The following is a 15,680-nucleotide window of genomic DNA, read 5'->3' as shown; positions in this document are numbered from 1 at the left end:
AAGTATTAATTTACTACAACTACTATGGGACTAGGCTGTGTGGATGAACAAATATGACAAATTCTTTGTAAAGTAAAACAGCTCCCATATATGTGTGCCAGGATCTTAGGTTTTAGTCTTCTTGGTAATTTCCTACCTTATACTTATCTAAGTCCTGCTTATCTGAGTCCTGAAAAAACGACTGCAAATATTTGCACTACATTTTAATAAAAATTACAAATATATAGAAGCATCTCACTCTTTCTATATGCAAGTGGTACATTAAAGGGGAATTAGAACACATTTTGAGCGAGCACAAGTTTTAGATTATCATTGCAGTAATTTTACAATGTATTTTGCTATCACTTTCACATTGTGCATTCATTTTTGTGCTGAATACAGAAATTTTGATTAGGCATTAGCGGAAGCTTAGAGTGAACCTGCACAATTATGCTGACTTTGCTTAACATCTTTTGGGATAAGATATCAGACACACATGAAATACATTTCTTGTGTTGTGATTCACTAAATGAAAGACCGCTAACTTTCCTTTCTAAGCCTGATAAGCAAGATGAAGATCTGATTTAATAACAAAAGACTGGAGAAGATTGACTATCATGGGAGAACCTGGGAGATCCAGTAAACCTGGATATGATTTTTTAAAAATAATTTGCCTTTTAATTGTCAAATGTTTTCAGTCCAGGATCAGGTCCATGAGAGTCTATCTTTCTGTGTCTACCTTGAATACCCGAACATGTCTATGGTAAATTAAAACCAAAAAAGGAAAATAATTATTCCGGAACATGGTTGAATGATTACATTAAACACAGCCTTGCCCTATATAGCTATACCTTATAGCTGGTCCAATATGCATATAAAATTGCAAATATACATAGAAATAAGGTTTTAAAAGCACAAAGGTCAGCTTCACACCAATACGTTGTAGTAATCTGCAATGCATTCTAGGGCATAATGTAAGATTTGCAATGCCAATCATTTTAAATGGCACCATATCATAATAAAATAATTCACCCCTGACACCTGGTTGAGGTGCACTGCAACATAGGGTAACCCACTTTATGCATTGCATCACGATAAAAGTACGGTTGTATTTTCTGTGCGTTGTAGTGGTACATTACACACATTAACAATAAACAATACCAAACTGCACAAGACCAGAAGGGTGTGAATGAGGCCGCACACAGATTGAGGAGATCTGATCTTTTATACATGTGTACCGAAGTACAAAAAGACTATGAATTCCCTTTGACCAGCATAGGGGAATCCATGTCTGCCTATATGAAAACAGTCAACCCCATTTACTAAACCTCAATAACTTTATCATTTTTCCTACTTTTTTCCATATTCAAATAAATTAAGGCAACTGATTTGCAAGCAGAATCATTTTAGTCAAGGACTTTCCTTTTTGTACTAAATGTAATTATCTGTCAATGTGTTTTACATACATAAAATTCTGTGTGTGAACTGTGCATGCTGTGTTTACTGGTGTAATGAAAATACTAAAAGGGTTATAAAAGGCTTATTTAGCCAAGAATGGTTTCATTCTGCAGATCCTCATAGGAAATATTCATCCTTTTGGCTTTATAATCTTAGCAATAAGTATTCAAGAGCTGTGTCTCGAGAAAGGAATCATTTGAGGAAGGAAAGTACACAGACAGGAAACAGCAATGGAATATAAATAAAACAGCAACAGGGTGCATGGAAAATAGAATATTCAGAAATCTGTGTAACATTAGCTGTAGAATATAAGACTATAATAGGGTTTCTTGCATACAGAATTAAATTAGAAATCATTAATCTGTATAGACAGTGTTTGCTAAATTTGAGGATTGCAGTATATTCCACAAAACAAATAATAACAGTATAAAGAGATATTAATATTGTGAAATGCTTACAATGAATAGAATTACTTTATAAATGTATAAGAAAATAACCTGACAGTAGTAAATTAATACAAATTCATACATTTTGGGGCTGACATCTAAAAGCTGAAACAAATGTGAGACTCCATAACACCTTCCACCACCATGTTACTTCTGTTTTGCCTTTCAATAGTATTTCTTATGTTTATATTTTTATTTCCATTCCACTTTATAGATCATGTTAATCTTGATTGCCATAAAATCTTGATCGCCAGGGGCCAATGGACCTGTCCCACCTCCATGTTTCTATGTTTTAGAACAGTGGGTTTCCTGTGGGCACTTGGGTTTCCTCCCACATTCCAAAAGTATGCAGTTAGGTTATTGACTAAAATAGGAATATCGATTAGGGCTTTCAGATATCGGCAATTAAAGAAAACTACTTTGTTTCTGTATTAAACCTAATTTGTCTTTATTTTTTTAAAGGTTGTTTGCTTTGCCATGAAAATTTTAGGATTGGGAGTTGAGAACCCATTTCTCTCATGTTTTCTGTAAAAAAGTGCTTTTTAACTTTTTTAACCCCTTTTATTATTGCAGTGCTGGCGGAAGCACCCGAGCCTCTACACACAGGAAAAGTATTTCTTGTCTGAGAGGATGGGGCTTGCGCCCACCACAAGGAACGGCATCTTTTGGCCTGGAGGATAAGAAGAGAGAGGATACAGAGGTGCAGTGCTGCATCTATAACGCAATCCATTGTGTTATTTGGATTAAAATATTTTTGTATGTAACTCTGAAATGATACTTTTGAATTATAGATTTAACTCCTCCTGAAGAAGTGGACCAGATCCACGAAATGCGTAGAGAATGTTTCATGCACATATGTACTGCATGTCCTGTCTTTGATAATTTGTTTTTAATATTTATATTAAATGTTTTTTACAAAAATATTGGTATTGTACAGAAATATAATTGTAAATTATTTGTATATATATATATATATATATATATATATATATATATACTGCTTATCTAAGTCCCCTTTTCTGTCCTTTTTTTCAAATATCTATTGATCTTGGGATATAGCAGGTGTACATTAACTGAGTTGGCTGTGGGATGCTCTGTATGTTTTATTGCATTTTTACTAATTTTTTTTTAGTTTATCCAAAGTACTTCCATGCTGCATGGCCAACATAGCATCTGACCTAGATCTACAGGGTAAGTTTGATTTTAAACATATAATAAAAAATGTGCTCATTGCTTAGTGTGAGCATTATTACCGAGTCCATTGCAATAGGAAAAAAAGATGGCACAGGAGAGTGAGGGGCCTAGTACAAAATATATAACTATCTCACTTGACTTCAAACACATTGGGCCTGATTTATTAAAGCTCTCTGAGGCTGGAAAGGATACACTTTCATCAGTGAAGCTGGGTGATGCAACAAACCTGGAATGGATTTCTTAAAAGTAATATGGTATTTGTTAGCAAATATTTTCAATCCTGGACCAGATCTCTTTCAGGTTCTTGGATCACTCAGCTTTACTGATGAAAGTGTATCCTCTCCAGCCTTGGAGAGCTTTAATAAATCAGGCTCATTGAATCAATGGACTGTGGCACCTTTTACCAAGGTAAAAAAAAACTCTTCCCAGAAGATATGCAGACCTAGCTCTAGACCTCCAATCTTCTACTTTCCAAGCCACTCACCTACAACTTAGTTAAAAGAATTTTTCTATATTCTGCATTTCAGGCCATTGTGTTAATGACTAAAATTATTGAGGCAATAGGGTCAGAATGACAGCCAGTAACTAGTATTTTTAGGAAAGAACAGGTTTACTTTAAGCAATAATTCATTGCAGTCACTTTTGAAATTCTCAGCTATTCATCTTTCTTCTTTTAACAGATTTTATTATCATTTTAATTGTGTTATTCAACATAATTACTGCTAAATATTCTGTGCGGAATTAAACAATCATAAAAGAGCTGCAAAAAACACTAATATAGAGAACAGAAAAATAATAATTTATTTCACCCACAGGTTTACAGAAACTGATCAACTTTAAAATATCTACAAGTCATTAGAGCCCAGGATTGCACAATATCTAGGAAATTGGAAAATAATGGGTGGCTGGGCTCCCTAAGCATACAAGAAAAGAACCAGTTCCATATTCTGACCTTAGCACACACCCTAAACCACTTTTTATGAATTGTTTACAGAGCATACCACATCATAATCCAGGAACCAATGAGTAAGCACAGGAATATTGGAGAAATTAAACTCATATAAATATTGTGTCAAGCTGTAGGCTTGAGAACCATTTCATTTATTATTAAGCACAAGGCTAAGCTGCTGAAAAAAAAATCACTGAAGCATTTAGAATCCCATCAGCATTAATTTAAAATGCTAAAAACAGTAAAACTAAAATATTGATGAAATAGTATTAATTTTGTTCCAATACTGCAGGCCCTGCTTTGTGTATTTGTACTATGGCTTGTCAAATTCATTCAGTGCAAGTTGTAAGAGCTCCAGGAAAAAAATCTCAATCAGAAAATCAAGTGTAAGCTACAGAACTTTTGCATTGATGAAATTCTGGGCAGTTAAAGTAGAACCTAAAAAGTGAAGATTTGCTCTCCTATAAGAGTAATCTAGGAATGCAGTATGTTGAAAAATCTACCTTTTGTTATAAAACTTGTTTATAAAACTAGCAGAGCACTTCCCTGGCTTGTGAGAACCCCTATGCCTACAGCTTCAGAGAAATGGCACTGCGGCCAGTTACCACTAGTCCCAGAAGATTAGAAAAATCTGTATCGGAGGACATACAATGCATGTATCCTCATGCCCCTTCTTATTTCTTTCTGTGGTGCTTCCTACACCTTTATTGCTGTCTCTGATATTTCCCCAGTATTCATCAAACCACCAATAATCAGAGGCAGCTCTAACATAAGAAACCAAATCCTTGCTCTATCAAGATCATACCTCCTAAATTTGGAATTTATGCACATAGAGATAGATAGAGGGACACATTGGGACAGAGAAGACATACATGATATTGGCACAAGAATAACACTTTATCTGCTCCTACCTTGATGGAATTCATTATTACAGGGTGTGGCAGATTGGGAGAACAATGGTGCCCAGTGGTATAAAGGTAAAATTGGTGTCAGTAAAAAAACATTTCCACTGTTGACATTGAGATAAAACTTATGGGCCACAATGCAAACAAACATTAAAGATGTATGTTTAAAACTAGAAAAGTTTTAATTTAAAATGAAATTAAATTGAAATGTTTTTAGTTATGGTAACGTACGTGCACCAAAAAAAAAAAAAAAAAAAAATACACCATTTGATGCTAATTTCATTAATGAAAGATACAAAACTAAAGTTATATTACAGTGCTGGGTGGTCATATATTGCTCCCTGCTCACTATTCCTGTACCACAGAGCAGAAACTACACCATACAATGCGTCCTGACAGTTATAGGGGGACTCTAACCTTCTTTGTACCCCAACATTGCTGCAATGGATACTTCCAGAGAAATGCAATGTGACAGATAACTTCTTTAGGCTCCTGCATCTCCCCATTCCTGAGAAGTTAGGGTTCACAGAAGGTAAGAGGACAGTTTTTGTAACAGGATAGCATGGTATAAAAGCTATACATTTTCTAGTGATGGCGCCACAGTGAATCCTACATTTTATTATACCTACAGCTCCCCTTTCAGAGGAAATTGGGGTTCAAAGAATTTAAAGAGAAATTTAAATTTGACAGGGCACAATGGTATGGTAGGAATGATAACATTTTAGTAAGGGGGAGGGGTGGCCACAAGAGTTCCCTTTCTCTGCTGTTAAAGAGAAATTGGGGTTCACAGAAGGTAAGTGGTTAGCTATGTGTGACAGGGTAGCATGGTATGACAGGTATAGTTTATTTATCTTGTGATGGTGCTGTAGTGTTAGGAGGACTTAGACACAAAAGTCCTGCACTTGCAGTTACATTTCCCTTTTCTTACATAAAAAATGGGGTTCATAGAGAGTAAGGGGGGAGCTTTGTGTCAGGGTAGCATGATGTGATAGGTGTAATATTTTATTGGGAAAGGGGGGAACAAAAGGGACTTCCTACTGACGTCCACATTTCAAGTTGCCAACATTCCCCTATTTCAGAGAAATTGGGGTTCAGAGAAGGTAAGTGGCCAGCTATGTGTAACAGGCACCCCACCAGCCGCTCAGTCCCTCGCACCGGAGCATCTGCAGATTTGACTCCAGGTGGTAGAGAGCATTTGCGAGTGTGTTCCCCTAGGCAGGGTGCTATAGCATGAGAAAGGGGTAACCCCACTGCAACCTCACCGCCAGTCTGCATGCAGCCTTGAAGTTTTGAGAATGAGCAAGAATATATTTGGGGCATCACAGCATGGAGCGAACTGACAGTACCCTAATGCTCATTGCCATGGAAGTGGCCCGCAGGGGTCTGCCAACTTGTTATGTTTAGGGGGCTGCATATTTGATTTAGTAGCAGCTCTCAGGGTCCCTTGTGTACCCTGAAATTTTCAGGTTTCTATGACAATCGGTGTAGGAGATATGAAGTTTTATACATGCTCCCATGCTGCTGCTGTACACGCCCACTCTCATGGAGCTCACACTGAGCATGCTCAGGAAGCTCCCTCTCCTGGCAGCACAATCTCATAGAGAAATAGAGATGTGCGCACCCCATCCCCTGCAAGACAATGAGTAGAGAGGGAATTTAGAGAGGGCCAGATCTGGCAGCTCCATAGGTCGGATGTGACCCGCGGGCTGCTTCCTAATTTTATTTTTGCTTAGAGTTGGATAGAAACATCATTGAAGTAATCTACTTAAAATCTAACATTATTAGTGTCATACTTATAGGCATTGAATGTTTTTCAGTCATAGCTGACCTCCAGGTGAAGAAGTCTTGATTTTCTTACACTGGAGGCATTGCAGGGGATGGCTCTTTCCACCAGGAAACTATGTAACTCACAACATATGTGGTGTGTTAGATCATATTGTAAAGACCAGTGGAGGTATTTGTCTTGGACTGCAACTATGATTATATATTGACAACTTTTATGTCAATAAAACTAAAGTTTCTTTTATTATTTTGCGAAACCAATATTTTTTTCCCAGCAAACATTAATTATTTTAATCCAACTAATGATATCAAAACAATACCCAAAACCACCCCATTAAATCTCATATAAATATTTTTGAACTTACCATGTAAGCCAAGCAAAGCAAATGTTAAAAAAGATTTGACAAGGTGATTGTTTAATAAATACTTTTAAAAAACAAAAAAGCAACAATGAGTATGGTCCTCTACCACGCTGGAATATTTCCATAATAAACAAAAAAAAACTTTACTAAAAATTAAACCTACCTTTCCTTTATTTGGTCATGGAGAAGTTCAGTCTGCTAAATGTAAATGTATAAAAGGGCATTGGAAGCTAGCTGTGGGTAAGGCTGGTGAGCATTGATAAGGTTAAGTCAGAAAGACGTAAATTATCACTAAGGCCAGTCATTTGTCTATCGTGACTCCAATTGCAATGCATTTCCTTCATCTTGCGGAATCCTATTACAGAGTAATGTCCTAGCCACAAGAACTCCCAGGGAATCTTCCCCTTTTCGTAAAAGCCTTTTGTATACTGGGTGAATACAAGTGAGTAAGTGGTTTGTAATGATTTTTATGTGGCTAGGCTAATACATATCTTAATATATAAACCTAATGTGGTATGTTGCTCTGTCCTTCAGATTTATGCAGATACAGTTTATATCATTAGAACATGACATAAGTGCATCAGCACTTGTATTATTTACGGATGTTCCTAGAATCTTGCCTCCAGAGAAGAAATAAATGGCCGCATTAGCTGATTTAATCACATAGACTATTCGCTCTAATACTGCCATAATGACGTTCATATCCAGTGAAATTGTAACCTTTATCTTTAATAAATTTTTGTTTGGTTGCTTTAGTCACTTATATAATGTACTTTAACAATTACAATGTTGATTGGTGCCTAGTACTGAACATAATTTATATTATAGATTTTGCAATTCAGTACATGACAGCTCTGTACTGGAGACACTATAATTGCTTTTGATTAGATGTAATGTACCTGCTAAAACTGAATCTGTCATTTGTAGATTTATGATAATATGCCTTGTGTTTAGGAATAACACAAGATAGAAGAGGTCAAACCAGCAAAAATAATGCATGTGTCAAAAGAATAAAACAGGCTTGGAAGTAAATTTACATCTTTAGCTCAATCTTCATTTTTTTTTTTTAAATATATAATTTTAACATTCAAGAACAAGACATTTTCTAGGAGCAACCTGTAAAACTGGTAACCATGTGTAAGGTCCTGGTCAGCACCAGTACTCACCGGCAACCAATCTAACGCTGCAGGCTTCACCTTTAGCAAGCTCAATCTCGCAAGATTGGTTGCGTCTCTTAGCACAAGGATGCCCCCAGGAATTAATGCGCAAAGGATGGCATCTTGGGATGGGCTGGCAGCAGACTAGGAGCCCACAGATTATGCATTACAAGAACTACAAGGAAAATCCAGAGTACAAAGCCAAAGTCATACATGGGTGATCAGTCCACCAAACAAGATACAGAGGGAGTAGGCACAAGCAGAGTCCGGGTCAGTCCAGGCTGCGTACAAGGGGACTGGAAATGGTCAGCAACAGTAAATAACACAAGAGTCTCTCAAGCAAAAATTATCTCAGCTAAACGCTACAACAGGTACGGATCAATGGGAGCAGAGAGGCTATGAGGCCCCAGCAGCCAATGGAAGCACAGGGGCTCTAATCGGCTCCCTTAATCCCTTTCAGCTGTGCACAGCCTCAGAGTGTGCGCTGGGGATACCGAGACAGTTTATTTCAGGCTGCATGGCTAAAGGGAAGCAGAAGATGCTGCTAATTCCCTGCTGCTGCAAGTGACACCGCTGGACAGAATACATTGGGAGATATACTGCAGTTGTGCACAGCACAGACCCCATAAGCATCTCTCAACACGAGCTCAACCATTCTCAACCATTCACTGACTAGGAAGGATTCAGGATCATAAGGATTAGGAGACTAGGATCAGGAAACTTTTTTTCCCCTGTTGGAGTAAATTAAACCATGTTTGAGGTTTGTTTGTTTTTTTGCCTTCCTCTGGATCAGAATCTTGGCAAAGTTCCTGAAAGTGAAAAGTTTTGGGCCATGCAATTGCTTTTTCTCCCCTGGAAACCTGATACCACAGCTCCAAGGGCAAAGCATGCCAATGCATTAACTTGCTGTGAAAGGAAATAAACTGACACACAATTTTGTTTTTTATCTTATATCATAAATTTGATTGGGCATGGTTTTGTTATCTTCCTGTGTAATTGTTTGTACTAGTAAAATTTGCAGGTTTGTCAGTGCTGCATAGCATGTTGGTGCTAATAAAAATTGTAATAATAATAATTTTAAAATGAAGAACAATCCTTCCAAATAAGTGACAACTGTATGTTTTTCCCCAGATAATGTGGTGGGAAACCTGTTTACTTAGGTAAAACCGGGATTATTGTTTCCAAGCAGTAGGTAGGAATTATAATAAAAAAAAAAATAAGTGCTGTGATCATAATAAAGTATTCCATTAACATTGCACAGTTTTTTTTTAGTTTAACTTGATTTCTTATATAAACCCAGATGGAAGAACTTGAAACTTTTAGAAATAAGTTGGACTACTAATATTCCAAGCTATGGTTAGGGATAGGCTAGGGATAGTGTAAATAGGAAAAGTTGATATTGTGTGTATTTATATCAGAAAAGATATAAAGCTTAAGATTAAGGTTAATAACCTTGTCAATAACGAATATGGTATTGCTGAGCTTTCATAGAGCTTAAGTTTATTACTAGTGAACAGTACAACAATATTAGGAACCTATACAGACATAGTTATTTCAAATGACACAAAATAGTTATGTGGGTAATAGATATTAAATATATATGAAAATGCTAGAAAAAACAAAACAGGTTATAAATAGGGCTAAAGAGTTTGAGAAATAAAGGAAATAACCCTATTAAGCTGTATGTGCACAGTGGAAGATGTTGGTGCAGAAGTTTGATATGAAAATAATATTGGTACAATTTTAAATGCACCACAGTACTTTAGCATTGATTTAGTCCAGATACAATAAATAAGGGTTAATAAATTACCACATACCAGATGAGTATGTGTTAAAAATATTATAAGAAGTAGTTAAAACTGTTTTCCTATACACAGATGCCATGTTTCCATTTTTAATATATTATATTTTTACTTTACAAAATAAATATATATTTGCTGCATGGTGGCTCAGTGGGCAGCAATGTTGCTTTTGCAGCACTGGTGTCCTAGGTTTGAATATTGGCCAGGACTCCTATCTGCCATTTTTTTTCTCTCTGTTTGCAATGGTTTTCTTTCAAGTACTACAGTTTCGTCATTACATTCCAAAAACATGCAGTTAAGTTAATTAGCTCTCCCTAGAAATTGGCCTTGGACTGTGCTAATGACACATGACAATGATAGGGCATTAAATTGTAAGCCCCTGTTTGATTGGAGGCTTCTGTATAGAAGAAGAAACGTATAAGTCTTTACATTTATACGTTTGTTTCCATAGATTAACCGTAACTTATTTATTCCCCTGTCCTTGTTCTCTTTCCTTCCTGTCTGCTTTAGTAAAGTTATCTTAAAATGACCTTCAGTAGAACTTCACCCAACAAAATAATATTAATGCTAAAAATAATATTACCAATAGTGACTTCAGTTTTTTATCCCCTGGTAATATGCAAACTTACCAATGACATACTCTACCCAAAACTGGTCAGTTTCTCGATCATATGGCCGGTTAAAGTCAACTCTAATGTCGAATTTCTGCCCACGACGTATGATGAGTTTGTTATTATAGTATCGGTCTGTGTGATGCTCTTTTTTATTTTTGTCATTCCGTTGCTTGTATAACTCAACATTTTCAACTTCCAGGTAATCTATGAAAGCAGAATAAAAACTTTAAAGCCTTACTGCCAAAAAATCATCAGTACTCTTACTGTTTCAAGAAGGAAAAAAAAATGTTTTACCTTTTATGTTGACACCCCTTGGGATGACCCCAAAAATTTCCATAGTTGGAACTTCATCTTCATCATCATTAGACACATTTGGAGGCACCGCTCTACGACCTGTATAACTCACTGGCTCCTTCTTCTTCTCTACCTTAGTCTCTTTAGGCTCTGACATTATGGTGGTCACTAAAACACAACAATCCATGAGTGGAGAGACTTTTTTTTACCATACATTATACATTACCCCAGTTTATGGCCATACAGTGCTCTCAGTTGATCATTATCAAATGTACATTTGTTTTATATATTATATTGTAATATAATCTAAATAAAAAAACAACATCTAAAGTGGAGCTAAGTGTGGAAATGTATGTTCTTTATTAGTTCCAAGATTCCCCATTTTCTGTACCCTTTTTGTCCTGAAGTCCTACAGCTTGACATGCAATGGCAGACCTGTAATGCTGAGTAATGGCAACAAGATAGATTTGTAAAAAAAAATGTTGTAAATTATAGTTTTATATATTTATTTGCCAATACCATGCATAATACTATGTATACTTGGAATGCTATATATTTATGTTGATTCCATGAGCTTTATGTAGATATTCACCCAGATTTATGTTATTCAGCAAATAAAATGATTCATTTTTATTTATAATTATTTGTACTTTGTACCTCAAACATTCCAAAACAACATGTTTCTGTTTATATGAATCAAGTATATTCTCAGATGTTTCAACATCTCATTTCCTTTACAGTTTTTTACAACATTTTGAAACAGCACTGTGGGTTTGGCTCAGTTCCCAACATTTTGCATCCTCGGTGCATACCTATATAACGTAGCTTGTGAGTTTGAGATTGGAATGCTCTGATGTTTTACCATGTTTACCCCTTGCAGCTTTCTCTATGTAATACAATTCTTTATGCATTACATTTTGCATGTCAACTGCAATAAAGCAGCACTTCTACTGATCAGGAATAAATCAAAGTCCTGTTGCAAAGATGACAACACACAACATTTTTGTAGATTGAGTGGTGTCAAAGTTGGCTATTTTGATTTTGCTAAGCGATTCGGACTCTCAAACTATTTTATTTTTGCATAGTCTAGTGACTAAACACTCAGTAGTCCCCCCCCAAAAAACTAGGTAAGCAAATTTAGTTCTGAGATAACACTGAGGGTTCTATTTATAAAACAGAGAACCATACATTCTCTGAAGCATTCCCTCGTGGGAATCAATTATTGCCATTGAAACACATGGAAATGGAAGATTCCGACAAGGGAATGTTTAAGGGGATCTCTGATTCTGTGTATTATAAATAGAGCCCAGAAAGTGTGCAGTTATAGTTATATAGTTATAGTTATAGTTACTAAAACCCTTTTTCTTAATTTCAACTCTAGCACAAGATATAGGATAAAGCTTTCATGCACATTTTGTTCTTTTTGCCAGTAGAGCAGAAACTTTTTCCTGTATTCTGTGCTAATTTGGAATTAAAAACAAACATTTTTAGTATACATAGTGTTTTATTATCTCTTTTGATTCGTTTAGATTTTGGGGAAGCTGGGAATAAGCCATCCCCTGAATCTAAGCACCTTAAGGCTGAATATGTATGAAGCAACCTGAGCAGGTGTTGTGTCATAAATATATCAGCTTGGTGGATAAATAGGTTGCTTTATTGAAGAAAAATTAGTATTTCTCATAGTCCAGTTGCAAGAGATAACGTTCCATCACTAGTTTAGTGAAATAGGTGAGGTTCTGCTGCCTTCAACTATCCAATAACTTGGAATAAAAAATCCTTTTAGATGTTGTATCATGTGATTGGGTCTTTTACCTCTGCCTCTATTTACCTTTACCTCTGTAAAATCTGCCTTGCAATTGGGTTGTTCTATATTATGTGAATGGCCTATACTCCTTTAGTAAATCAATACTAAAGGTTGACCCAAAACTGATATACTTAACCAATTTATTAGTTGGTCAACGGGTCATTTGCAACCAGTTTTTTGCTGAAATACGCATGGCATTTGATCCACATATAATTAGTAGGGAAATGTATATGCAGACAGGAGAGAGATGCACAAACACATATATTTTAAAGCAGGAAAAAAATATTTTTTTTTCAATATTTATAGAATTATATTATAATACATATATGATATTATATATATTTGGAATGGAAAAGGTTTACAACCTATGTAAGGTTTCTATTGCTGTCTGTGTCCCCCATTGAGGGGGTTTTCTCCAAAAAACACAAAAAGGACATAAAGCAATCTCTCCAATTGGAACATATATAGCAATACATTAGACAAGGAAGGGTGAGAACTAATGACAATTTTCCTATTTTTGTCTGTGCCTTCATGTCAGAGTGTTGCATGCATCTCAAAATTCCTTGAATATCATAGGAAGAGAAAATAAAGGGAACATTTCCTATGGAAGTAATGGACAGAGCTACTTTAATATGTGCATATCAATATGTAAAAAACAATTGTATAATATATGTTGGATATAAGTCATTATGAGCTGGAAATATTTTAAAACATTTTCTGATGACATTATTGGGTATCATAGTTTGTCGAGTGTGTATCGTCAATTGTATTCAGACTTAACATATGATATCTACTCACTAAATACAATCTCATCTTTTATATCTACCAAAAATGTGTTTTGCTTGCGGTTATGTGCACTAAAATTATGTTATTTTCCTGCAGCATTTTGTTAGGCAGCAGTACTAATATTGTGTGACATATAATATTGTACCTACAGGGTATCTGCTTCAGAATATATAAAATGCTTTTTTGAACAATCTTTATGTTTAACAGGCACATATATGAAAATGAACAGAATGCGTTGGTAGTGAAGGGGTTAGACCAACTTTGCTAACAAAAAAATATTTTTAGCACAGTGATAGGGAGTTGGCTGCAAGCCTGAATTAGCAATTAAGGTATTTGCCAGAAGCAATGGTATTTGTCAGCTAATTTTGGCACCTGTAGGATACTGAGGCTATTATAGCACCCTGTTCAGTTAATGAGGCCCTTAGTTTTGCCATAGTAGGCAGACATATTTGTGAACTAGGTATTTTAATCATCTGCAAAAGTTGTTTATTATTGCTGTATTATATCTATTGTACAGCCAGTGTGACAAATTTAAAATTATTTCAAATGTGAAATATTTCATGAATTCATTAACATAAAGAAATAAATATTTTTTATTAGATTTTGCTATTTCTATAAATAGTATTGCCTAGAATCTTTCCATAGATGGCTTACTTCTGTGCCCTCTGACCTGGTCACATGTCAAAAAGCATGTACTGCTAACAAACCAAAACACTAAAAGTGGTCAGTTCCCAGAGGCAATCTGTCCTCTGTCAATTTTCTACGCCTCAATACCCCGATGCCAAATCTCCACAGTCTTCCAGCTGCACCTGAGGTCATTTTCTTACTTGAATAAGATGACAGATAATTCTTCCAAGCAAAACTAAGTTTTCGTGAAGCCCAGCTATAAACACACACAAATATTTGTCTAGCTGCTATTGAAAAGGATAGCCAAAAGGACACAATGAAATAGATTCCTATGAAAATTCAAACTTAAGTAAACCATATCAAACAATTAAAAACATTCTCTTGTATACCCTGCTTAAAAATACAGTATGCTCTAAGCTTTTTAGGTAAGTAGACATTGCTAATATTTATACCATTTAGGAAGTGCCAGAAGAAACTTTTATTTTGGTTTAGTAAATGAAGAACTAATTTCTTTAGTCATTTTTATATATTTTGGGGGGTTATTTATCTGGTTTACATATAAATAATAGTTATATAACAAGCTTATAAGAAGAAAAAGACAAATCTCCATCAACATATGATCAAAATTTAAACACAATTGTATTCTAGAAAAGCAGATCTTTACTAAAGAAGTGGTAAGTTTGCAAAGTTTGAATTCAGTAAACATTAGTAAACTGGATACAGTCTCAGTCACTTTAAATACCCAATCATGTGCAAGGGAAGTTAAAAAAACATAACTTGCTAGGACACGATTGGCTGATTAAAGTGGACACAGCTTTCCCTTATTACTATTTTTTTTTTTTAGCAAAGTAGACATCTATGCCTTTATTAAATCAACCCAGTTCTTTAGTAGCGAATTTATATGCAAACCAAGTTGAATTGCCTAAATAGTGTTAGAAAGATTCCTAAATACCAAATATAACTACATTTAAAGCAAGCATTCAGACACACATTGTAAGCTGTCACACTTTGCAGAAATAAATGCATACCTTTTCCTTCTCCTAAGTGCTTGTGGCTGTGCCTTATGTCAGAATTAGAAGTGCCTTGTAATATTCTGTTTTTTTAGAGATATCCCCCTTACTCCACCTCTCCCCACCCATTTTACCACCATGGTTTCATTGGTTTCTCTTTTCCATGTTCTCCACCCATCCCATCTTGTTAATTATTATCAGATTGCATGCATGCTTTAAAATAGACTTCTGTTAAAATGTGGTCATTGGGACTAAAAGGAAACAGATGACAGTGATTGGGCTACAAACAGGCTTGTTGTGCCATTATACTCTAGAATTTTCTTTAATGGAATACATGCAACAGGCTTTCATGGGATAATAAACTAACGTTCTTGTACTATGCTTAACAGTAAACAGATTATTCTCTGCAAATAACTGTATATCACTGGTAATATTTAGTCCATGTATTAATAAATAGTACATAGAACATACAGGGTTCGGAACATTCTACATATATATTTTACATATAAAA

The 15,680-nt window shown here is 35.4% G+C and overlaps 1 protein-coding gene across 2 annotated transcripts in view; it reads right to left on the bottom strand.

The window, feature by feature from the left end:
• F13A1 (coagulation factor XIII A chain) overlaps nt 1–15,311 on the bottom strand; it is a 66,262-nt gene extending 50,951 nt beyond the window's left edge. The window contains exons 1-3 of one of the 2 annotated variants that reach the window (XM_072411755.1): nt 15,188–15,311; nt 10,943–11,110; nt 10,664–10,852 (exon numbers count right to left, since the gene is read on the bottom strand). In XM_072411755.1, coding sequence (XP_072267856.1) covers nt 10,664–10,852; nt 10,943–11,099 — 346 coding nt within the window. In that variant the 5' untranslated portion in view covers nt 11,100–11,110; nt 15,188–15,311. Of the gene's footprint in view, nt 1–10,663; nt 10,853–10,942; nt 11,111–14,359; nt 14,381–15,187 lie in introns of those variants that run through there. The other variant, XM_072411754.1, reaches the window with a different exon arrangement.
• Nucleotides 15,312–15,680: the final 369 nt, after the last annotated feature.

The sequence above is a fragment of the Pyxicephalus adspersus genome, chromosome 5 (genome assembly GCF_032062135.1).
Source record: "Pyxicephalus adspersus chromosome 5, UCB_Pads_2.0, whole genome shotgun sequence".
Taxonomy (NCBI): Eukaryota; Metazoa; Chordata; class Amphibia; order Anura; family Pyxicephalidae; genus Pyxicephalus; species Pyxicephalus adspersus.
Note: the sequence above shows the minus strand (reverse complement) of the source record. Positions and strands in the feature narration are given on the sequence as shown.